This window comes from Ranitomeya imitator, chromosome 8 (genome assembly GCF_032444005.1).
Source record: "Ranitomeya imitator isolate aRanImi1 chromosome 8, aRanImi1.pri, whole genome shotgun sequence".
Lineage (NCBI taxonomy): Eukaryota > Metazoa > Chordata > Amphibia > Anura > Dendrobatidae > Ranitomeya > Ranitomeya imitator.
This window is the reverse complement of record NC_091289.1, coordinates 171,309,169-171,327,828: the sequence shown is the minus strand read 5'-3', so window position 1 is coordinate 171,327,828 and position 18,660 is coordinate 171,309,169. Positions and strand designations below refer to the sequence as shown.

General features: G+C 43.8%; 1 protein-coding gene across 1 annotated transcript; it reads left to right on the top strand.

Annotated features, from left to right (window-relative positions):
• Window positions 1-3,990: 3,990 nt before the first annotated feature.
• CDCP2 (CUB domain containing protein 2) lies at window positions 3,991-18,318 on the top strand. Its single transcript, XM_069737635.1, has 6 exons — window positions 3,991-4,066; window positions 7,074-7,421; window positions 7,521-7,859; window positions 9,573-9,926; window positions 16,006-16,184; window positions 17,476-18,318. Exons 1-6 carry the CDS (start codon window positions 3,991-3,993, stop codon window positions 17,788-17,790), a joined length of 1,611 nt encoding a protein of 536 aa, XP_069593736.1. The 3' UTR covers window positions 17,791-18,318.
• Window positions 18,319-18,660: the final 342 nt, after the last annotated feature.

Below are 18,660 nucleotides of genomic sequence, written 5' to 3'. Positions count from 1 at the left end.
CTTCAAGTGTCGCCTTCCTTGTGTCAAGCCACTCGTGATCAATAGACAACGCCAGAAGCGTCTTACCTGGGCCAAGGAGAAAAAGAACTGGACTGTTGTCAGTGGTCCAAGGTGTTGTTTTTAGATTACAGTAAATTTTGCATTTCATTTGGAAATCAAGGTCCCAGAGTCCGGAGGAAGAGTGGAGAGGCCACAATCCAAGCTGCTGGAGGTCTAGTGTGAAGTTTCCACCATCAGTGATGGTTTGGGGAGCCATGTCATCTGCTGGTGTAGGTCCACTGTGTTTTATCAAGACCAAAGTCAGCGCAGCCGTCTACCAGGAAATTTTAAAGCACTTCATGCTTCCCTCTGCCGACAAGCTTTTTGGAGATGGAAATGTCATTCTCCAGCAGGACTTGCCACCTGTCCACACTGCCAAAAGTACCAATACCTGGATTACAAACAACAGTATCACTGTGCTTGATTGGCAGCAAACTCACCTGACCTTATCCCCATAGAGAATCTTTGGGATATTGTCAAGAGGAAGATGAGAGACACCAATCCAACAATGCAGATGAGCTGAAGGCTGCTATCAAAGCAACCTGGGCTTCCATAACACCTCAGCAGTGCCACAGGCTGATCACCTCCATGCCACGCCGCATTGATGCAGTAACTGATGCAAAAGGAGCCCCGACCAAGTATTGAGTGCTTTTACTGAACATACATATCAGTAGGACAACATTTCAGATTTTAAAAACATTTTTCAAGCTGGTGTTATAAAGTATTCTAATTTAGGCTACGTTCACATTCGCGTCTTTGGACGCAGCGTCGTCGCCGCAATGCACGACGGATGTGAAACGCACGCAAAAACGCATTGTTTTGTGACGCATGCGTCCTTTTTTGGCATGATTTTGGACGCAAAAAAATGCAACTTGCTGCGTCCTCTGCGCCCTAACGCTTGCGCCAAAAAAGACGCATGCGTCACAAAACGCAATACAACGCATGTCCATGCGCCCCCATGTTAAATATAGGGGCGCATGATGCATGCGTCGCCGCTGCTGCGCCCGACGCAGGCCCGTAGAACGCTAATGTGAACGTAGCCTTACTGAGATAATGACTTTTGGGTTTTCATTGGCTGCAAGCCATAATCCTCAATATTAACAGAAATAAACACTTGGAATAGATCACTCTGTGTGTAATGACTCTATTTAATAGATGAGTTTCACTTTTTGTATTAAAGAACTTTGTGAGAAGCACCTGTATGTTACTACAGAAAAGACCAGACAATGATCCCACGTAAGCCTTGCAATTCTCTCGTCTTCCATCATATTTGGTGAATTAGTAGTAAAGTTTGAGTTTTAGCAGAAGAGACTTTAAACCCATGTGCTTCCAATGTCTAATATAGCCTAGGTGACGTAATGTGGCATTGGAGAAAAATACCCTGTGCATCCCCATCTCTAGGGTCGTCTCAACCACGGATATGCTGGAGTTGAGCCGCCATAAAAGGAGATTTTTGTGTACTCACCGTAAAATCTTTCTCTTAGCTTCTAATTGGGGGACACAGGACCATGGGTGTTATGATGCTGTCCACTAGGAGGCGACACTATGCATAATCTGAAAAAGATTAACCGTGGCTCCTCCTCTGCAGTATACACCCCTGGACGGCGTCAGCCTTCTCCAGTTTTGTGCAAAAGCAGTAGGAGGAACGTGACATTAATAACATAACCATGCCTATAAGAAGGCAACTATGTGCGAGCTCAAGCAAACAATATGAGAACTCGACAGTAACAACGGCCCGGAAGGGCAACAGGGTGGGAGCTGTGTCCCCCAATTAGAGGCTAAGAGAAAGATTTTACGGTGAGTACACAAAAATCTCCTTTACTCTGTTGCCTCATTGGGGGACACAGGACCATGGGACGTCCCAAAGCAGTCCCTGGGTGGGAAGCAATGGACGAATATTGTGCAGACAGGCCCCTAAACTTGGGGCACCGCCGCCTGCAGAACACATCTATCCAGGCTCGCGTCCGCGTACTATTTTTTAATAGTAAAAAGTTTGTCACACAGGGTTAATAGCAGTGTTAACAGACTGCGTTATGCTGCGGTGTAACGCAGTCGGTTTAATGGACTGCTAAAACGCTATGTGGGCGGCGGGCGCTGACTGGAGGGGTGTATGGAGGGGGCACTGATTGCAGGGGAGTAGGGAGCGGCCATTTCGCAGCCCGGACTGTGCCCGTCGCTGATTGGTCTGTTTGTCTGTCTGTCACGGAAATCCCAAGTCGCTGATTGGTCGCGGCCAGCCGGCCGCGACCAATCAGCGACTTGGGATTTCAGTGACAGACAGAAAGATGGAAGTGACCCTTAGACGATTATAGATAGATAGATAGATAGATAGATAGATAGATAGATAGATAGATAGATAAGAAAGAAAAGTCAGATCTGCTATTCTGTGGAAAAGCAAAGTCCAGCTCCGCCGCATGCACTTATTAGAAATCAGCTATTCTGTGGTTATGACATCGGCTGCAGAGAAACCTGAGATGAAATGTTTGGCAAAGGTCCCAGTTGTATGTGTGTGATGGTCCCGTTTCATCAGGGCATACGGCCGAACCCCCCACCCCACAAGACATTTTGAAAAAAATTATGTGATGGAAAAAAAGAAACTGCCTATGACTTCTCAGGCTAAACCCGAAGGAATCCTCTCTAAATGAAGCACTGCACGGGGGTGTGATAGCAAGATTAGCAGAACGATTAGTCCGCGGGTGTAGACAACTCCCCCTGGACTAGTCACCCACTGATTTGCATATCCCTGGCTAAATTAAATGATTTTATGGAAATTATTGAAACCGAAAACAAAAGAAAGGAGATTGTTGAAAGCAATAGAAAGAGTGGGATAAAGACACGGGGTCAGTTGGTGAGATATGAAGGAGCTGTCAGGTTTCCTTGAAATACTTGGAAGCTTACCCCTCCCTATCCTGTGACATACTATTACACAGTGGCAAAGATGCACTTAAAGGGATTGTACAGTAAAAACAAGTTATTACCTATCCACTGGATAAGTTATTGGTGGGGGTCCAACTATTGGGACCCTCTTTGATCGATAGAATAGTGAACTTTTATCCCTACAATGGATGGAGTGTCATGGTCGACTCGACCACAGCTCCATTAATTCCCAATGTCGCTGCTGAGCGCTGCACTTTTTTGTGGCAGCCCTTTAGAAAATGAATGGAGCAGTGGTCAGACATTCGATCTTCCGCTCCATTCTAATGGGGGTAAAAGTTTCCCGTACTTCCGATCATTGTGCATCCCAGCGGTCAAACCCTCACCGATCAATAAGTTATCAGCTTTCTGGGGGATAGGTAATAACTTGCTTTCACCGATGAACCTTTTAATTTAAACCACCGTAATTGTACATATCAGTTATGGTGTGGTCTCAGTAGTCTAACGCTACATGTAGGTGTAATATGGAGGTGTCCCAATACATTTGGCCTTATCGTGCATATCAGGGGCAGACATATCATTGGTACAACCAGTACAACTGCACAGGGGCCCTAGAGGTAAGGGGGCCCATTTCTAACTCTAAAGCAGGGGAAATTGTGCATTATGATGAGCTCTTGTGCTGCAAAGGTCCCATATATTGTTCTTGCACAGGGGCCCTCTTCTGTCTGTGCATATCTATGGGTATTAGGGACGGACGTGTACTATAGGATGATAATGCACATCATTGATGCTTCTTTCTACGGCTGTGCACTTTGCAGACCATTATGGATGTTAGGCCTTCTGCATCATCAGAGTAAGCCCCGAATATCTCCCAGTGATTTCCTGCGGGTAGTACGATAGCGTAAATCCTGGGACACCCGATACACATCAGAACATCGAGGGTGGAGAGAAAAGTGAGATCAAGTTCCCATTCAGATATCGGATGAATTATTAATCCTATAGCAGCTCCGTGTCTGTGACTCTTATCTGTACTGGAGGCTGAGAGCGGTGGATATATTACAGTCCTAGCGTTGCAATATGCAGAATATTCATTGCAAGTTTATCTTCATGATAAGCGTGTTATGGGACGCTCCCGTGGTTCACACGCGGAAAGGTAAGTAGAGATTTCTTGTGCTACGCTGCTCGTTGTCTGCTGGGCATTAATTGGAACAAGACCTCTCAAGTTACTTTTCCCTTTTAAATCCACTTTGAGATTCAAAATGGAAGAAATAGAGCTTGAACTGTTCCTGGACAAACATTCGTATAGACTTTTATGTCTGGTTTTGCCGTATGATAAAAATGTATGAGATGACATTGTATCCTGCCAGGCAGCACCCTCTATCTCAGCCTCCCAGACCTCTAGGACTGGGGTGTAGGGAGCGGTGTTGTGAGATTGCAATTAACACTAATCATAATTGGAATGGTGAGGGGAAAGCTTGGGTCGGGACAGAGCAAAGCTTTACAAATATCGCTTTAGCGGCTAGTCCGTGGCTAGACTTGTTCTTGGGTAGATAGCTTAAATCTCATCCCACGATTGGGGCTACCCTTGCCCATCCCACTGTCCGATCTCATATCTTAAGGCTATCCTCCTCCATGTTTAACATCTTGGGCAATCCGCTTTTACTCCCTGGGGTTAGATGATAAAGTCTGTGGTAACTGGCAAAGTAGGGGTTGTTTTAGAGTGTCTCATTTTGGAGCTGGACATACCTGGCCCTCAAAGGAACGTCTTCTCGGTCTTTGTACTCCCTTTCCCCTGGGATCCTTGAGAGTTGGTCAGCTTTCACGCTTTTTCCATTAACTTCCTCCTAGAACTTTTTGTAATATTAACAAGATGCTTTTCTATTTCGCGTATGCTGACTCGGGAGCGTTAAAACACACTTTATCCTTCTCATACTCTTTGCTGCTTGAACCCGACCCCCAGACCAATCTAACACCAATTTACAAACCCAATGGGAAGGTGATTTGGGCCTTTCCCTATCGAAGGAGCAGAGGCAAATCACCACCTCAATGCATAAATCATTTCTCTGCTCCCATTTTCATGAGGCCAGTTACAAATTGCTCTCGGTGGTGTAGGGTCCCAACTCAACTACACTCCATCTTTCCGGAAGCTAGTCCCATGAGTTGGAGATGTGGGGGCGAGGAGGGCGATCTGTTACACATTTTTTAGTCCTGCAGACTCCTCTCTCTCCTTTTTGGGGAAAAGGTGCAGCAAGTGATACGTAAAAATTAGTGATGAGCGAGTATACTCGTTGATTGGGTTTTCCCGAGCACGCTTGGGTGGTCTCAGAGTATTTGTGACTGCTCGGAGATTTAGTTTTCCTTGCTGCAGCTAGATGATTTGCGGCTACTAGACAGCTTGATTACATGTGGGGATTCCCTAGCAACCAGGTAACCCCCACATGTACTCAGGCTGGCTAGTAGCTGTAAATCATCCAGCTGCAGCAAGGAAAACTAAATCTCCGAGCAGTCACAAATACTCGGAGACTACCCGAGCGTGCTCGGGAAAAACCAAGCAACAAGTATACTCGCTCATCACTAGTAAAAATCACTGAACTTATTTCAGACCTGGACCCGGCTCTTGTCCTTCTCCATCACTGTGACATTCCTATGAAAACCAACAGACATTCAATATTAAGACACTTAATCGCGACGGCAAGAGGATGTATCTTTCTACTATGGAAAAAAAAGATACCGCCTTGACAGTCCCCCTCATTTTATTTATTTTAGTAAACCTAATAAATATGCTCGAGTCACCGAGGCTGTTCGACGCTCGTAACACATGCATGCATTACCTGTTGTTAGACAATTCCTGCAGGTGTTGTGGCTGTCGAACAGCCGTGAGACATGCAGCCGCGGCGACTCGAGCATAGTATTCGACCACAAACAAATGCTTGATTACCACTTAAGCATGCTCGCTCAACGCTATAATGCTTTCTACAGAAGGAGAAAAGACAAGGTGATCAAATTGCAATGCTCATCACGGTTCAAATGCAGAGGCAGTCTTTACGCCAAATGCACGATCGGAAAGGGATTAGCAGCTCATCTCAGGAGAATTTTCCAAGGAATAAAAATTATGATAGTGGCTGGAAATATCTATTTTGGCCCCAGCGATTGATCAGCTAAGCGGGCATTTTTGGTAACATCAAGTGTTCCAATACAGGACCCAGAAATAGAGACTTGCAGGATGTAGATAACCAGGGGCGGAACTACAGCCATAAATGCCGTAGAGTCCGCTACAGGATCCGTGATCGCAGGCAAATGGCCACATGTCACTTCTGAACCCTCCTGTAGTACCACCACCAGTTGACACTCCACAGCTCTTCACTCCCAGGCCCTCATGCAGTGTCCCACGCGATAAGTGCTATCAGAGTGGTGGGCGATAGTGGGCTAAGAGCTCAGCGGACAACACTGCAGAAGGACTCAGCAGTAATGAGTGGGGCCCCACTGACACGTTTCTATGGGATCATGGCTCTTCAAGTTACGGCCTTGCAGATGTGTTGGTATAAAAGCTTTGGGGTTTGGTGAGGGGGTAGGTGATACTTTTTAAGATTTTGTAAGCGGTCTGAGCCCATGAAAAATATCTCAGCTATGTCGCAGCTTGTCACCCGACCTAACGAGAAAGAATACACTTGTCATTTAACATTAGCGCTACCCCATGGGGGCAATGCGCCATCCTTACGTCTCTGTTCTTTTGAAGCTTAGGTCTTCGGTAACTATTTGTCGTCCACCTAGATATGGCGCATGAGTTCATATCATCTTGAAAATAAGGTTAACAACACTATGTAATTTATCAGAGACAAACACCAGCAAGAACACTTACAATGAGGCTATGACTGCACAGGTCGAATGACAGCAATTTGCAAAATAGTCTCCAGTCCAAAAACACTTGTGCCACTCATTTCCAGCAAAGTAGTCTCCTCTCTAAAAACATTTGTGCCACTCATTTCCAGCAAACTAGTCTCCTCTCTAAAAACATTTGTGCCACTCATTTCCAGCAAACTAGTCTCCTCTCTAAAAACATTTGTGCCACTCATTTCCACTCCTTAAACGCGGACTCTTTTTTTTATACCCATCTTTGCTCGGTACATTTTCAATGTTTAATTACTTTTTTCTATTTCCAGGTGTAAAGTGTGGGGGTGTACTCTCTGCCCCTGTAGGCCATCTGTCCAGCCCGAACTTCCCGAGAGTGTACCCTCCGTACACCGAGTGCAGCTGGCTAGTAGTGGTGTCAGAAGGATCCACAGTTCAGCTCACCTTCCAGGAATTTAATCTAGAATACCATGATACGTGTGAATACGACTACATCAGGATCCACAATGGGGCGTCCAGGGACGAGGGGAATCTTTTGGGCACATTTTGTGGTTCCCAATTGCCTCCCAACATTACGTCATCATGGCATGTACTATCGGTCATCTTTCATTCAGACAAACATGTGGGTAGCAGTGGATTTTTGGCTACATATAGGAAGGGTAAGTGTACTCAGCAGATCTATACCCTGCATGCTGGATGGCACCAATAGATTGTCAGATATCGATGCCAACTATATAGTCTATTCGATTGTCTTACAGATATCTGTGGCGGAGTCCTCACCAGCCTCTCTGGGGTAATTACCAGTCCGGATTACCCTGACAACTACCCCAACAATGCAGAGTGCCACTGGCTGATCAGTGCAGCCCCTCACTCCACCATCCGGCTAGTTTTCACAGACTTCCAGTTGGAGAGCCAGGAATGTAACTTTGATTATGTGGCAGTCTTTGATGGCTCCAGTCAAGAAGAAGACCAAGTCCGCCATTATTGTGGCACCACCAAGCCTCCTGACACCACATCATCTTCTAATGAGCTGTTGGTGGTCTTTAAATCTGACTTTAACATTGGAGGACGAGGTTTCAAAGCATACTACTCCTCAGGTACGGGCAAATGTATTACCCTATGTCCCAACTTTACAGGTCGTGCACAATGCATATCCCATTTCCAACGACTGAAGGTGCATTTATACCCCAAGACCCTGTCTGATGGAAACCTTCCAGAGACGGTGAAAACTCTTAATTTTAATGAGAAGCCTCCTGGATGTTTTGGGGAGAGCTGGCAAGTATAACACCCGGGGTAATTTGATTTTTGAAGGGCTGTGGCACTAAATAGAGTTTTATGGCCCATGTCTAGTTTACATAATTTCACACTACACAACACTGCACTTTATGTAGTGCCTGCGCTGTGTACTGGCTCTTTGTCCTGTAGTGCTGGTTGTGCATTTTTGAGCATTGCAAAAAAGGTGGAAGACAAAACAGTCACACAAGCACCACCTTCAAATAGCTGATCAGCAAGGGTACTGATAGTAGACCACCCAGACATTTATTCCTGCTGAAAACCCATTCTACTTAATAGTTTTACTTGAGCACAATGCTTTGGGTCATTACCATGTTGGAAGTTGAATCTCCTTCCCAGTCACAAATCACTGACGAACTGAAACAGGTTTTGTTCAAGAATATTCCTGTATTTCGCGCCATTTGCTGTCCCTGCTGATGAAAAAGATCCCCACTGCATGATGCTGCCACCACGTTTCCCTGTGGGGGTGGTGTTCTTGGGGTGTTGAGCTGTGTTGGTTTGGTGCCAGACATAGCGTTTACCTTGGTGGCCAAAAAGTTAAATTCTCATCTGAACACAACACCTTCCTCCATACATTTGGGGAGTCTCCCACATGTCTTGTGGAAAATTCAAAACAAGCAATTTTTATGTGTAAGAAAAGGATTTTTTTCTGCCCACTCTTCCATAAAGACCACTTCTATAGAATGTATGTGTATTGTGTTCTTATGGACAGATATTCCAGTCTCTGCTTGGGAACTCTGCAGCTCCTTCAGGGCTACCTTTGGTCTCTGTGCTGCCCCTCTGGTTAATGCCCTCCTTGTCCGGGCTGAGAGTTTTGGTGGGCATCCCTCTCTTGGCAGGTTTGTTGTGGTACTATCTTTCCATTTGATAATGGATTTGATGGTGCTCTGGGGAATCATCAGAGATTGGGATATTTTTTGTTATACCAAAACCCTGTCTTGTACTTCTCCACAACTTTGTCCCTGACTTCTCCTTGGTCTTCATGGTGTTATTTGGTTAGTGGTGGCTCTTGTTAATGATGCTGAATCCTCTGTGGCCTTTCAGAATAGGTAAAGTGTATATACTGACAGATATGTGTCAGATTGTATTCAGGCGAACGTTCTGTCACTAAGCATGTGACTTATGAAAGCGACTACTTGCACCAGACATTTTTAGGGGCTTCATAGCAAAATGGGTGAATACATATGCCAATTTTTATTTTTTATCCCATAAAGGCTACGTTAAACCACCTTCCCCTAAAGCTAATTGCATACAAATATCTGTCCAAAGTTTAACAAGGTTTTAGAGAATTTTCAAGCGGTTCCTGGAAAAATAGGAAACCTCCTGGACAATAACCGTAAAACCCCTATAGTTTCATTGCCTCTTTTCTCACCATGGGACCCATAGCCCACTGGTTACATGCTAGTTGTAGATTTTCTTTGGTATAGGGAATGCAAGAATACAACTATGTTAGTCTACTAGAATCTATACATTTTATGAAGCAAAATATTTCCTCTCTTCTTTTACTTGTTAATTAGGCGAGTGCCAGGACGTATTCACAGCGGTGAAAGGCAATATCACCAGCCCTCGCTACCCGGATATGTACCCCAATAACATTATCTGTCAGTGGAACATCCAGTTAACCCAAGGTTTTCGCATTAAGCTGTTTTTCCGAGACCTTGAGCTGGAGGAGGTGAACACTCTAACGGAGGAGTGCGATTATGACTACCTGGCGGTGTATGATGGGCAGAGCACAAGGGACAAACCCCTGGGCAGATGGTGTGGGACCAACATACCGGCACCCCTGATATCCACCAAGAATAATCTACTACTAGTGCTGGTCACAGACAGAGACACCGCCAACAGAGGCTTTTCCGTGTCCTATATTGGAAGTAAGTCATATATTTGTGCATTGGATGATAGCAGCAACATATTTTATATTGAACAGGGTACGTTTTAGAGCAATTTCTCTATTGCCCTCCATAATAGGAACTGTTTTTTCAAGAGACTCTTCTGTGGCTAATCGTTGACCCCCATCGCGGTTCCACTCTACATGCTCTAATTCTCCAAATGGAAAAAAAAAACACTTTAGGCCACCATACCCATAGGGGCTAGAAGGATTTTCCAGACTGGAATTTAGACTGCTAGTCTGAACCTATAGCCCACTGGAGTAAGATGTAATTTATTCAGTGGTATTGACCGTTTAACACATTTGCATCTTTTATTTCGTCTCTGCAGCAGAGAAATTAAATCATGACAGCCGTAAATTTATGTAGAGTTTAGTTTTCTGGAGTACATTATGGTAAAGCTGTCACGCGATGGGTGACAACACTTTTTTTTTGCTATGACCCACTATTACAAAAACATCAGAAGGGGGAATATTAGCAAAAGGACACTGTCAAGAAATTGTGTGCATCTACATTTTTTTTTCATCTTGTAAGTCTTTGACCAAAATTGATGGGATGGTTAATTTTTCCCCCACCCCAAAGTTGTTTTTTTTAAGTAAAAAAATTACATGCATCTTTTTAGCATTTTATAATGGCAGTTTTTCAAGTGTTAACAGCAGCATTTTTTGTAACAATTAAAATGTGGTGGTTTTTCTGCAGTTATACTAGTACTTTTACAATTTTTCCCTCTTCATTATAGACAGTTGTGCACACAGGTAGTCAGTCTCTGACTTCCTTTGGACTACATGTTGACATCACCCTTCAGATCCCTTCCTGCAGCTTTCAGATCACTTTTTTTTGGCTCTGTCAGGCGGAATGGAGCCCAATATATATGTTTGCTCTATAAGATTGGAGCTTTCCTGACCTTTCGCCGTCAGACTTTCCATAAATATCCAATATAAAGCGTAAATGTTGTTGCAGCAGAATGTCTGAGTCTGACTTTAGCTCCTTCCTCCTCCATAGAATCTTATAAGCACCAACCGTCATCTCCTTTCTCAGTAATGGGAAAATCTCTTTTCAATGAATACAGATTTTACCCATGAATTGAGAATGAAATATCATCCCAGGAGGAGAAATTTCTTTAACATATGTTACAAAGTTGCCTATTTCTATGTGTACTATTGATTTATAGAGGAAAAAAAAAAGAATAATTTAACTAATGGATCTGCGTTGATCATAACCTATCATCCGTCACCAATACTTGGGGGGATCTACATAAAGAGCTGACAACATTGTATTTGTGGCCCGCACGCAGTATAGTGGAGGAATGTGGCCGCTCAAAGCCTCCAGAGCCAAGTTCAGACACAAAACCTGAGACTTTGGGAAATTAAATCATTCTGAGACATCCTAGCCCCTAAATAAGGAAGCATAAAAGCAAAGGAAATGCAATTTACAGTGATTTACAATCGGTCTCCCTTGACCCGAGGATTCGGTTTCTCCGTCTCTTGCTGTAATGCATTTTTTTGTATATAGGAAAAGCTTTTAATGGTTTTCTAATGTACTGGCTATAAGAAGCCCTCCTCATCTCTTATTGATTCAGGCGGAGAATTACAGACTCAGCTCCATTGTTGTTACCTGCAGAAATGATTCTGGGATTCTAATTTAACCCTGCAGAGAACTGCAGGCTATTGGTTGTTAATACTGCCCCCCCAAAAAATGTTCAAAGTGATGTCACAAAACACTCAGAGTGATGTCATAGAAGTTACAGCGAAGGAATTATACAGATGAGTGCATAGAGGTGTCACATCTGTGGGGTATTGTGCACAGTGATGTTGTAGTTTGGGGGAGGAATGCACACAGTAATGTCACAGCTCTAGGAGAATGCAAACAATGATGTCATAGTACAGGGAGAATGCACACAGGGATGTCACAGCGTACAGGGAGAATGCACACAGTAATGTCACAGCTCACGGAGAAAGCAAACCATGATGTCACAGGTCACGGAGAAAGCAAACCATGAGGTCATAGTACAGGAAGAATGCACACAGTGATGTGACAGCTCACGGAGAAAGTAAACCATGATGTGATAGTACAGGGAGAATGCACACAGTGATATCACAGCTCACGGAGAAAGCAAACCATGATGTCACAACTCACGGAGAAAGCAAACCATGATGTGATAGTACAGGGAGAATGCACACAGTGATATCACAGCTCACGGAGAAAGCAAACCATGAGGTCACAGCTCACGGAGAAAGCAAACCATGAGGCCATAGTACAGGAAGAATGCACACAGTGATGTCACAGTTCACGGAGAAAGTAAACCATGATGTGATAGTACAGGGAGAATGCACACAGTGATGTGACAGCTCATGGAGAAAGCAAACCATGATGTCATAGTACAGGGAGAATGCACACAGTGATGTCACAGCTCACGGAGAATGCAAACCATGATATCACAGTACAGAGAGAATGCACAAAGTAATGTAACATAATAGGGATAATATACATAGTGATGTCAAGGAATAGGCTGAATAAATACAGTGATGTCCTAGTACAGGGAAAAGCAACATTATGTAACATAATACAGGGGCATGTAAAAGTTTGGGCTCCCATAGTCAAAATGACTGTTATTGTGAACAGTTAAGCAAGTTGAACATAAACTTCTCTCTAAAAGGCCTAAAGTTAAAGATGACGCAGTTCGTTTGTATCTTTGGCAAAAAAAAAGTTATTTTTTACATTTTAAAAATTACAAAAAGGAAAATGGGCCAATGGAAAAGTTTGGGCACCCTTAGGAATTTGCGTGCTCAGATAACTTTGACCAAGGTTTCAGACCTTAAATCAGCCTGTTGTTCACTATAATCATTAGGAAAGGCCAGGTGATGAAAATGTCCCAGCTTTATAAAAACCCAGCCTCCTCTAACTTTGTGCCATAAAACAGCAGACTCTGGGTTTTTCTAAGTAGCCGTCTAGCACTCTGAAAATGGTAGACACACACAAAGCAGGAGAAGGCTAAAAGAGGACAGGAAAGTGTTTTCAAGCTGCCCTTTCCTCAGTTCGAAATTTAATTAGTCTTAATAAAAAAAGAAAAAAAAAAAAAAGAAAAAAACGTGGACGCACTCACCAAATGCAGTAAACAAGTATCCTTTATTTCAGTGCCAGCCGGCACATTCTTCACGGCACGGGGGAGAGGGTAACATACAGGGAGAGTGCAACAGGTGAGACGACGGCCGTTTCGCGCTACGCAAGAGCGCTTCTACGGGTCCATAGCTAGACGGGAAATGACGCCAGGCTAAGTAAGCAAAAACCATGCGAACTACACCTGTGTCATTAACCCGCCAGGCAAAAGAAAAAGTGCACAAATACGTTAAAATGATTAAAAGCAATTACATAATACTGACATAGGGAAGAGACATGTAATATAATTCTCCAAACAATATGAATTATTCATATGCAACACGACAACTCAAGTACTTAGCAATCAATGGTGTCCGCAATAAGCAGAGCGGGAATGGCATCAGAGCCACGTCTATTACTGTGTCAGTATTGCAGATTCCATTTATTGGGTCAGACCCTACATATCGGACCTATAACGCACCAGATCCGACAATTCATTTCCTGCAAAACTGAGTTCGTAGTGTATGTGATCTTCTGCCCATGTGGGCGCTTTTATATTGGTAAGACGATCCGCAGATTATATGTGCGGTTTAGAGAACATTTTAAATCCATTACATCCGGAAAAGGGGTTCCTAGGTTAATTGACCATATAAAAGAGAACCATGATGGCAATCCGGAGGTATTAACTTTTGCAGGCATTGAAAAAAATAGTCCTACCAGCTCAGGGTGGTGACCTTCATAAGATACTCTTGAGACAAGAGGCGAAATGGATTTTGCGAACGAAAGCCACTGGCCCAGCTGGCCTGAATGACAGAGTGGACATGTCGGTGTTCTTGTAGCTTCAGTGTGGTGAGATGCATTTTTTTTTTTTTTTTCGCTTTGTTTCCTTCTGCCTCGTTTGATGTATTCTCCGGCGAATATATATATATTTTTTAGCGTAACCCTACCACTATAGTATACAGTTCTCTCACGGGGTTTACGCGATCAGCAGTAATAGACGTGGCTCTGATGCCATTCCCGCTCTGCTTATTGCGGACACCATTGATTGCTAAGTACTTGAGTTGTCGTGTTGCATATGAATAATTCATATTGTTTGGAGAATTACATTACATGTCTCTTCCCTATGTCAGTATTATGTAATTGCTTTTAATCATTTTAACGTATTTGTGCACTTTTTCTTTTGCCTGGCGGGTTAATGACAGGTGTAGTTCGCATGGTTTTTGCTTACTTAGCCTGGCGTCATTTCCCGTCTAGCTATGGACCCGTAGAAGCGCTCTTGCGTAGCGCGAAACGGCCGTCGTCTCACCTGTTGCACTCTCCCTGTATGTTACCCTCTCCCCCGTGCCGTGAAGAATGTGCCGGCTGGCACTGAAATAAAGGATACTTGTTTACTGCATTTGGTGAGTGCGTCCACGTTTTTTTCTTTCTTTTTTTATTAAGACTTTTTGGACTGTTTTCCTGCGGACAGCACCACCATTTCCATGTTATAGACTGCAATACACAGTATTTGTGTGCCACCTGATTTCCTGGATTATAAGAGCTGTGCCACTCTCTTTTTTCTGCTGCTTTCGAAATTTAATTAGCAAATGGCAGTTAGCAGGAACAGTGGAGGTCAAGATGAGGTCTGGAAGACCAAGCAAAATTTCAGTGAGAGCTACTCGTAGGATTGCTAGAGAGGCACATCAGAAACCCTGCTTTACTGCAGAAGACCTTCAGAAAGATTTAGCAGACACTGGAGTTGTGGTTCATTGTTCTACTGTTCAGGGACACTTGCACAAATATGGCTTCATGGAAGAGTCATCTGAAGAAAACCTCTCCTGCATCCTCACCATAAAATTCAGCTTCAGAAATATGCAAAAGAACATTTAAATAAGGATGATGCATTTTAGAAACAAGTCCTGTGGACCGATGAGGTAAAAATAGAACTCTTTGGGCACAATGATCAAAGGTATGTGTGGAGAAAAAAGACGCATAATTTCAGAAAAAGAAAATCTTGCCAACCGTTAAGCATGAGGGTTGAAAAATCATGCTTTGGGGTTGTGTTGCAGTCCATGGTACATTTCACAGGTAGAGGGAAGAATGGATTCAATGAAATTTCAACAAATTCATGATGCAAACATATAACATCATCTGTAAAAAAGCTGAAATTGAAAAGAGGTTGGCTTTTACAAATGGATAATGATCCTAAACATACGTCAAAATCAACAATAGACAAAATCAATGCGTTATCTGAAGGTTTTACAATGGCCCTCACAGTCCCCTGATCTGAACATCATTGAAATTCTGTGGCATGCAAGATGATCCTGGAATCTCACAGAACTGGAAGAATTTTCCAAGTAACAATGGATGAAAATCCCTCAAACAAGAACTGAAAGACTCTCGTCTGGCTACAAAAAGCATTTACAAGCTGTGATACTTGCAAAAAGGGGTGCTACTAGGTACTAAACATACAGGGTGCCAAAACTTTTACATGCCACTGTAGGTATAATAAGACATTGATGTCAGTACAGGAAGAATGCACACAGCGATGTCACATTATAGTGGTAATAAACACAGTGATAATGAGGTCACAATACAGGCAGAATGCACAGTCCTGTCCCAGAACAAGCAGAATACATACAGTAATGTCACTGTTCAGGGAAAAAGCACACAGTAATGTAACAAAGTAGGGTTAATAATTCAGTGATGGCACATCAGAGGTTGGATGCACACAGTGATGTCACAGATCATGGATACAGTGATGTCACAGTAGAGGGAAAATGCACACAGTGATGTCACAAAGCAATTATAGTCTATACTAATGTACTTGGTGAATTGCAGCAAGGTTTTCATGCTCCTCGTGATATCACGTATAGTTCCTGCCTACAAATAATCACTGCGATCATGTGATGGAAAAGGTCACTAGTCTGAAGGAATTATTAGATACATTTAATTATTAAAATGAGCAATTACTTTTTTTTTTCCATAGTGGTTCCAATTAACGTCAGCTGCACCCGCACAGACTTCCACATCCAGATCCCGATGCAGTCTGTCTCCCAGTTGGACAGGAGCCACATCTACCTGGGGAGTCAGGCCTGTGCCTCGCAGATATCTGGCAGCAATTACAAGATTTATGCTCGTTTTGATACATGTGGGATAGGACCGCAGGTAATTAACATATAAAGCCGAGAGAAAAAAAGTGTTTACAGGCGAAACACAAAAGGAACAAATGCATAATCACTTTCCACTGGAACGGAAGCGATGACATCACGACCACCAGTTACCAGGCCCCATCGGTCAGGTCACCGCCGTCCTGATGGTCATGACGTCATCAATTCCAGTCTGGCGGAGACCATCGGAACAGAAGGTGGATTCTTTGGGTATCTGCCCTCTGGTGTCTTTTATAAGCTGTCCTGCTCCACTCACCCCCATACCAAGAGGTGAACAGGACCAGTGAAGTCACATCTACGGATATTGGCCAGGACCTGCGCCTGACCGGCAGGTATCATGTACCCGTCTCATTCGTTATGGGAGAGGTGCAGGTGTGGCTTCTTACAAACTAAATTGAAAGTAGTTGTACTCCTATGCTTAGGGCGCAGTCACATGGCCATATAATACGGAGGATGATCGCATCACAGTGCATGGACTGGCTGGCAGCGTTCCTGACCAGAGCATGATAGCATGTATTTCTACGATGCGGTCATGCTCAGGTCAGGAGAGCCGCTGGCCAGTCCGTGCACTGTGATGTGATTGTCGTCACTATTATATGGCTGTCTGGTCTGATGTGTGTCTGGTATTGCAACTCACTTTAAGGGCTCATACTCACATGCGAGAAACTCGGATGAGTCTCACACGTCAATACCCGGCACTCAGGAGCGGAGCGTGCAACTGCATGTATTGCTATGCGGCCACATGCTCCGATCTGAGTGCCGGGTACAGTGCCGGGTATTGACGTGTGAGACTCATCCGAGTTTCTCACATGTGAGTATGAGCCCTAAGACTTGAACTACAGAGACTTTGGGTACAACACAAGTTGCGCGGCCAAAGATCACTATGCCGCTGCTTCATTGCAGTGTAATGCAGGTCAGTGGGGTCTTAAATAGCACCCATTATGGTACCACTACAAGTGTAGTGTGAAACATCCAACTGGGTTTGTCTTTTTGCTTGTTATACTTGCAGTACCCTGGGGGATATAATGTGACCCCATTCACCTGCATTACTCTGCGATGTAGTAGCAGCAGCACGTAGCAATATCTGACCATGCAACCTGTGTATCCCCAGTTATATGGGCCAAATTGCAATACCAGACACAATCTATGGATGAGTGGCGCTGTTATTGAAAGGAAAGCCACCACCTTGCCTTTTAAATGGTGTCCTAACAAAGCATGCTGAAAATCAGTAAAGCTCAGAGAAGTAGCGCCAAGGACTATAACCATCAACATCTCTGTGTCATATGCAGAAAAGGAACAACACCTCCATGATCGTGAGCATCCTCTACGTGGACTTTTCCATGGGTGGTCAAGAAGACGTCCATGAATATGAGGTGCAGTGTGAACCCAAGAGGAAGGAGGCTTCTGTGCACATCTTATCGGGGTCAGACCCGGCCCAGCTTAGCAGAAGAGCAGAGGACATAGGACAATCCGAGCTCCCCGAGGCAGAAGCTTCAGAGAGCAGTGACCGCGGGCAGGACAGCAGCGACGTGGTCTTCATCAGCATCTGTATATTGGCTGGGGTCCTCATGCTGATCGCCGTGGTGGGACTGGTGTTACTGTGACACTGGGCTGTACCCCAAATGACCACCATGACCAGTGCTACAACCTTAGAAGAAAGGTAATGGATATCAAGAAGAAAGGTCACTCTATACACTTCTAATACAAGAATGGACGCAAGGAAGTCGAGAACTCCACGATCGTGCTGGTTATATACAGCACGTGACAATCTATATCCACATGTGCCTGTTTTATATCCAGTAACACCAAACATCAAAAGGTGCGCATAAAAGTAACAATAGGTCACATACAGATAATGTATCAGTCTGCCTGCCAAAGGGGCACATAAGATGTGATAATAAGCGTAACCCAAATGTCCTGAAGGTAAAGTAATAAAAGATTATTCTCTGTGTGTATAAGTGGTCAGGAATGTCCGACATACACATGGTATACGGTATTACTAATTTAATGGTTATGGACACTTCTGACATTGAAAAAAAAAGATATTTCTACATGTAAGTGGTTACCTTTAGTTAATAAAAGTTTGTTTGCAATTGTCATCCCTTTACATTGCATAAATTTGCATTTCGGAAGCTAATAATAATATTTAAAAAAAATGCTTCAAAAGGTTTACATAGGTTGAGTATAATTTAAAGATGCATTCCGATGATAAAATGTCATGGCATATGCCTTAAAGGGGTTGTCTCATGAATACAAGTCCTGTCCATATTCTATAGGGCGCAGTCAGACGGTTGTATAAATCAGAATGCAGTGCTCGAACTGGCTGGTGGCTCTCCAAAACCGAACGTGACAACTCCATCAAGTCAGGAGAGCTGCCGGCCAGACTGTGCACGGTGTTCTGATTTATACAATTGTCTGACTGTGCCCTTATTATAAAATTTGAAGGTTTTAGAAGAAGGGGTCTCCTCCTTGGG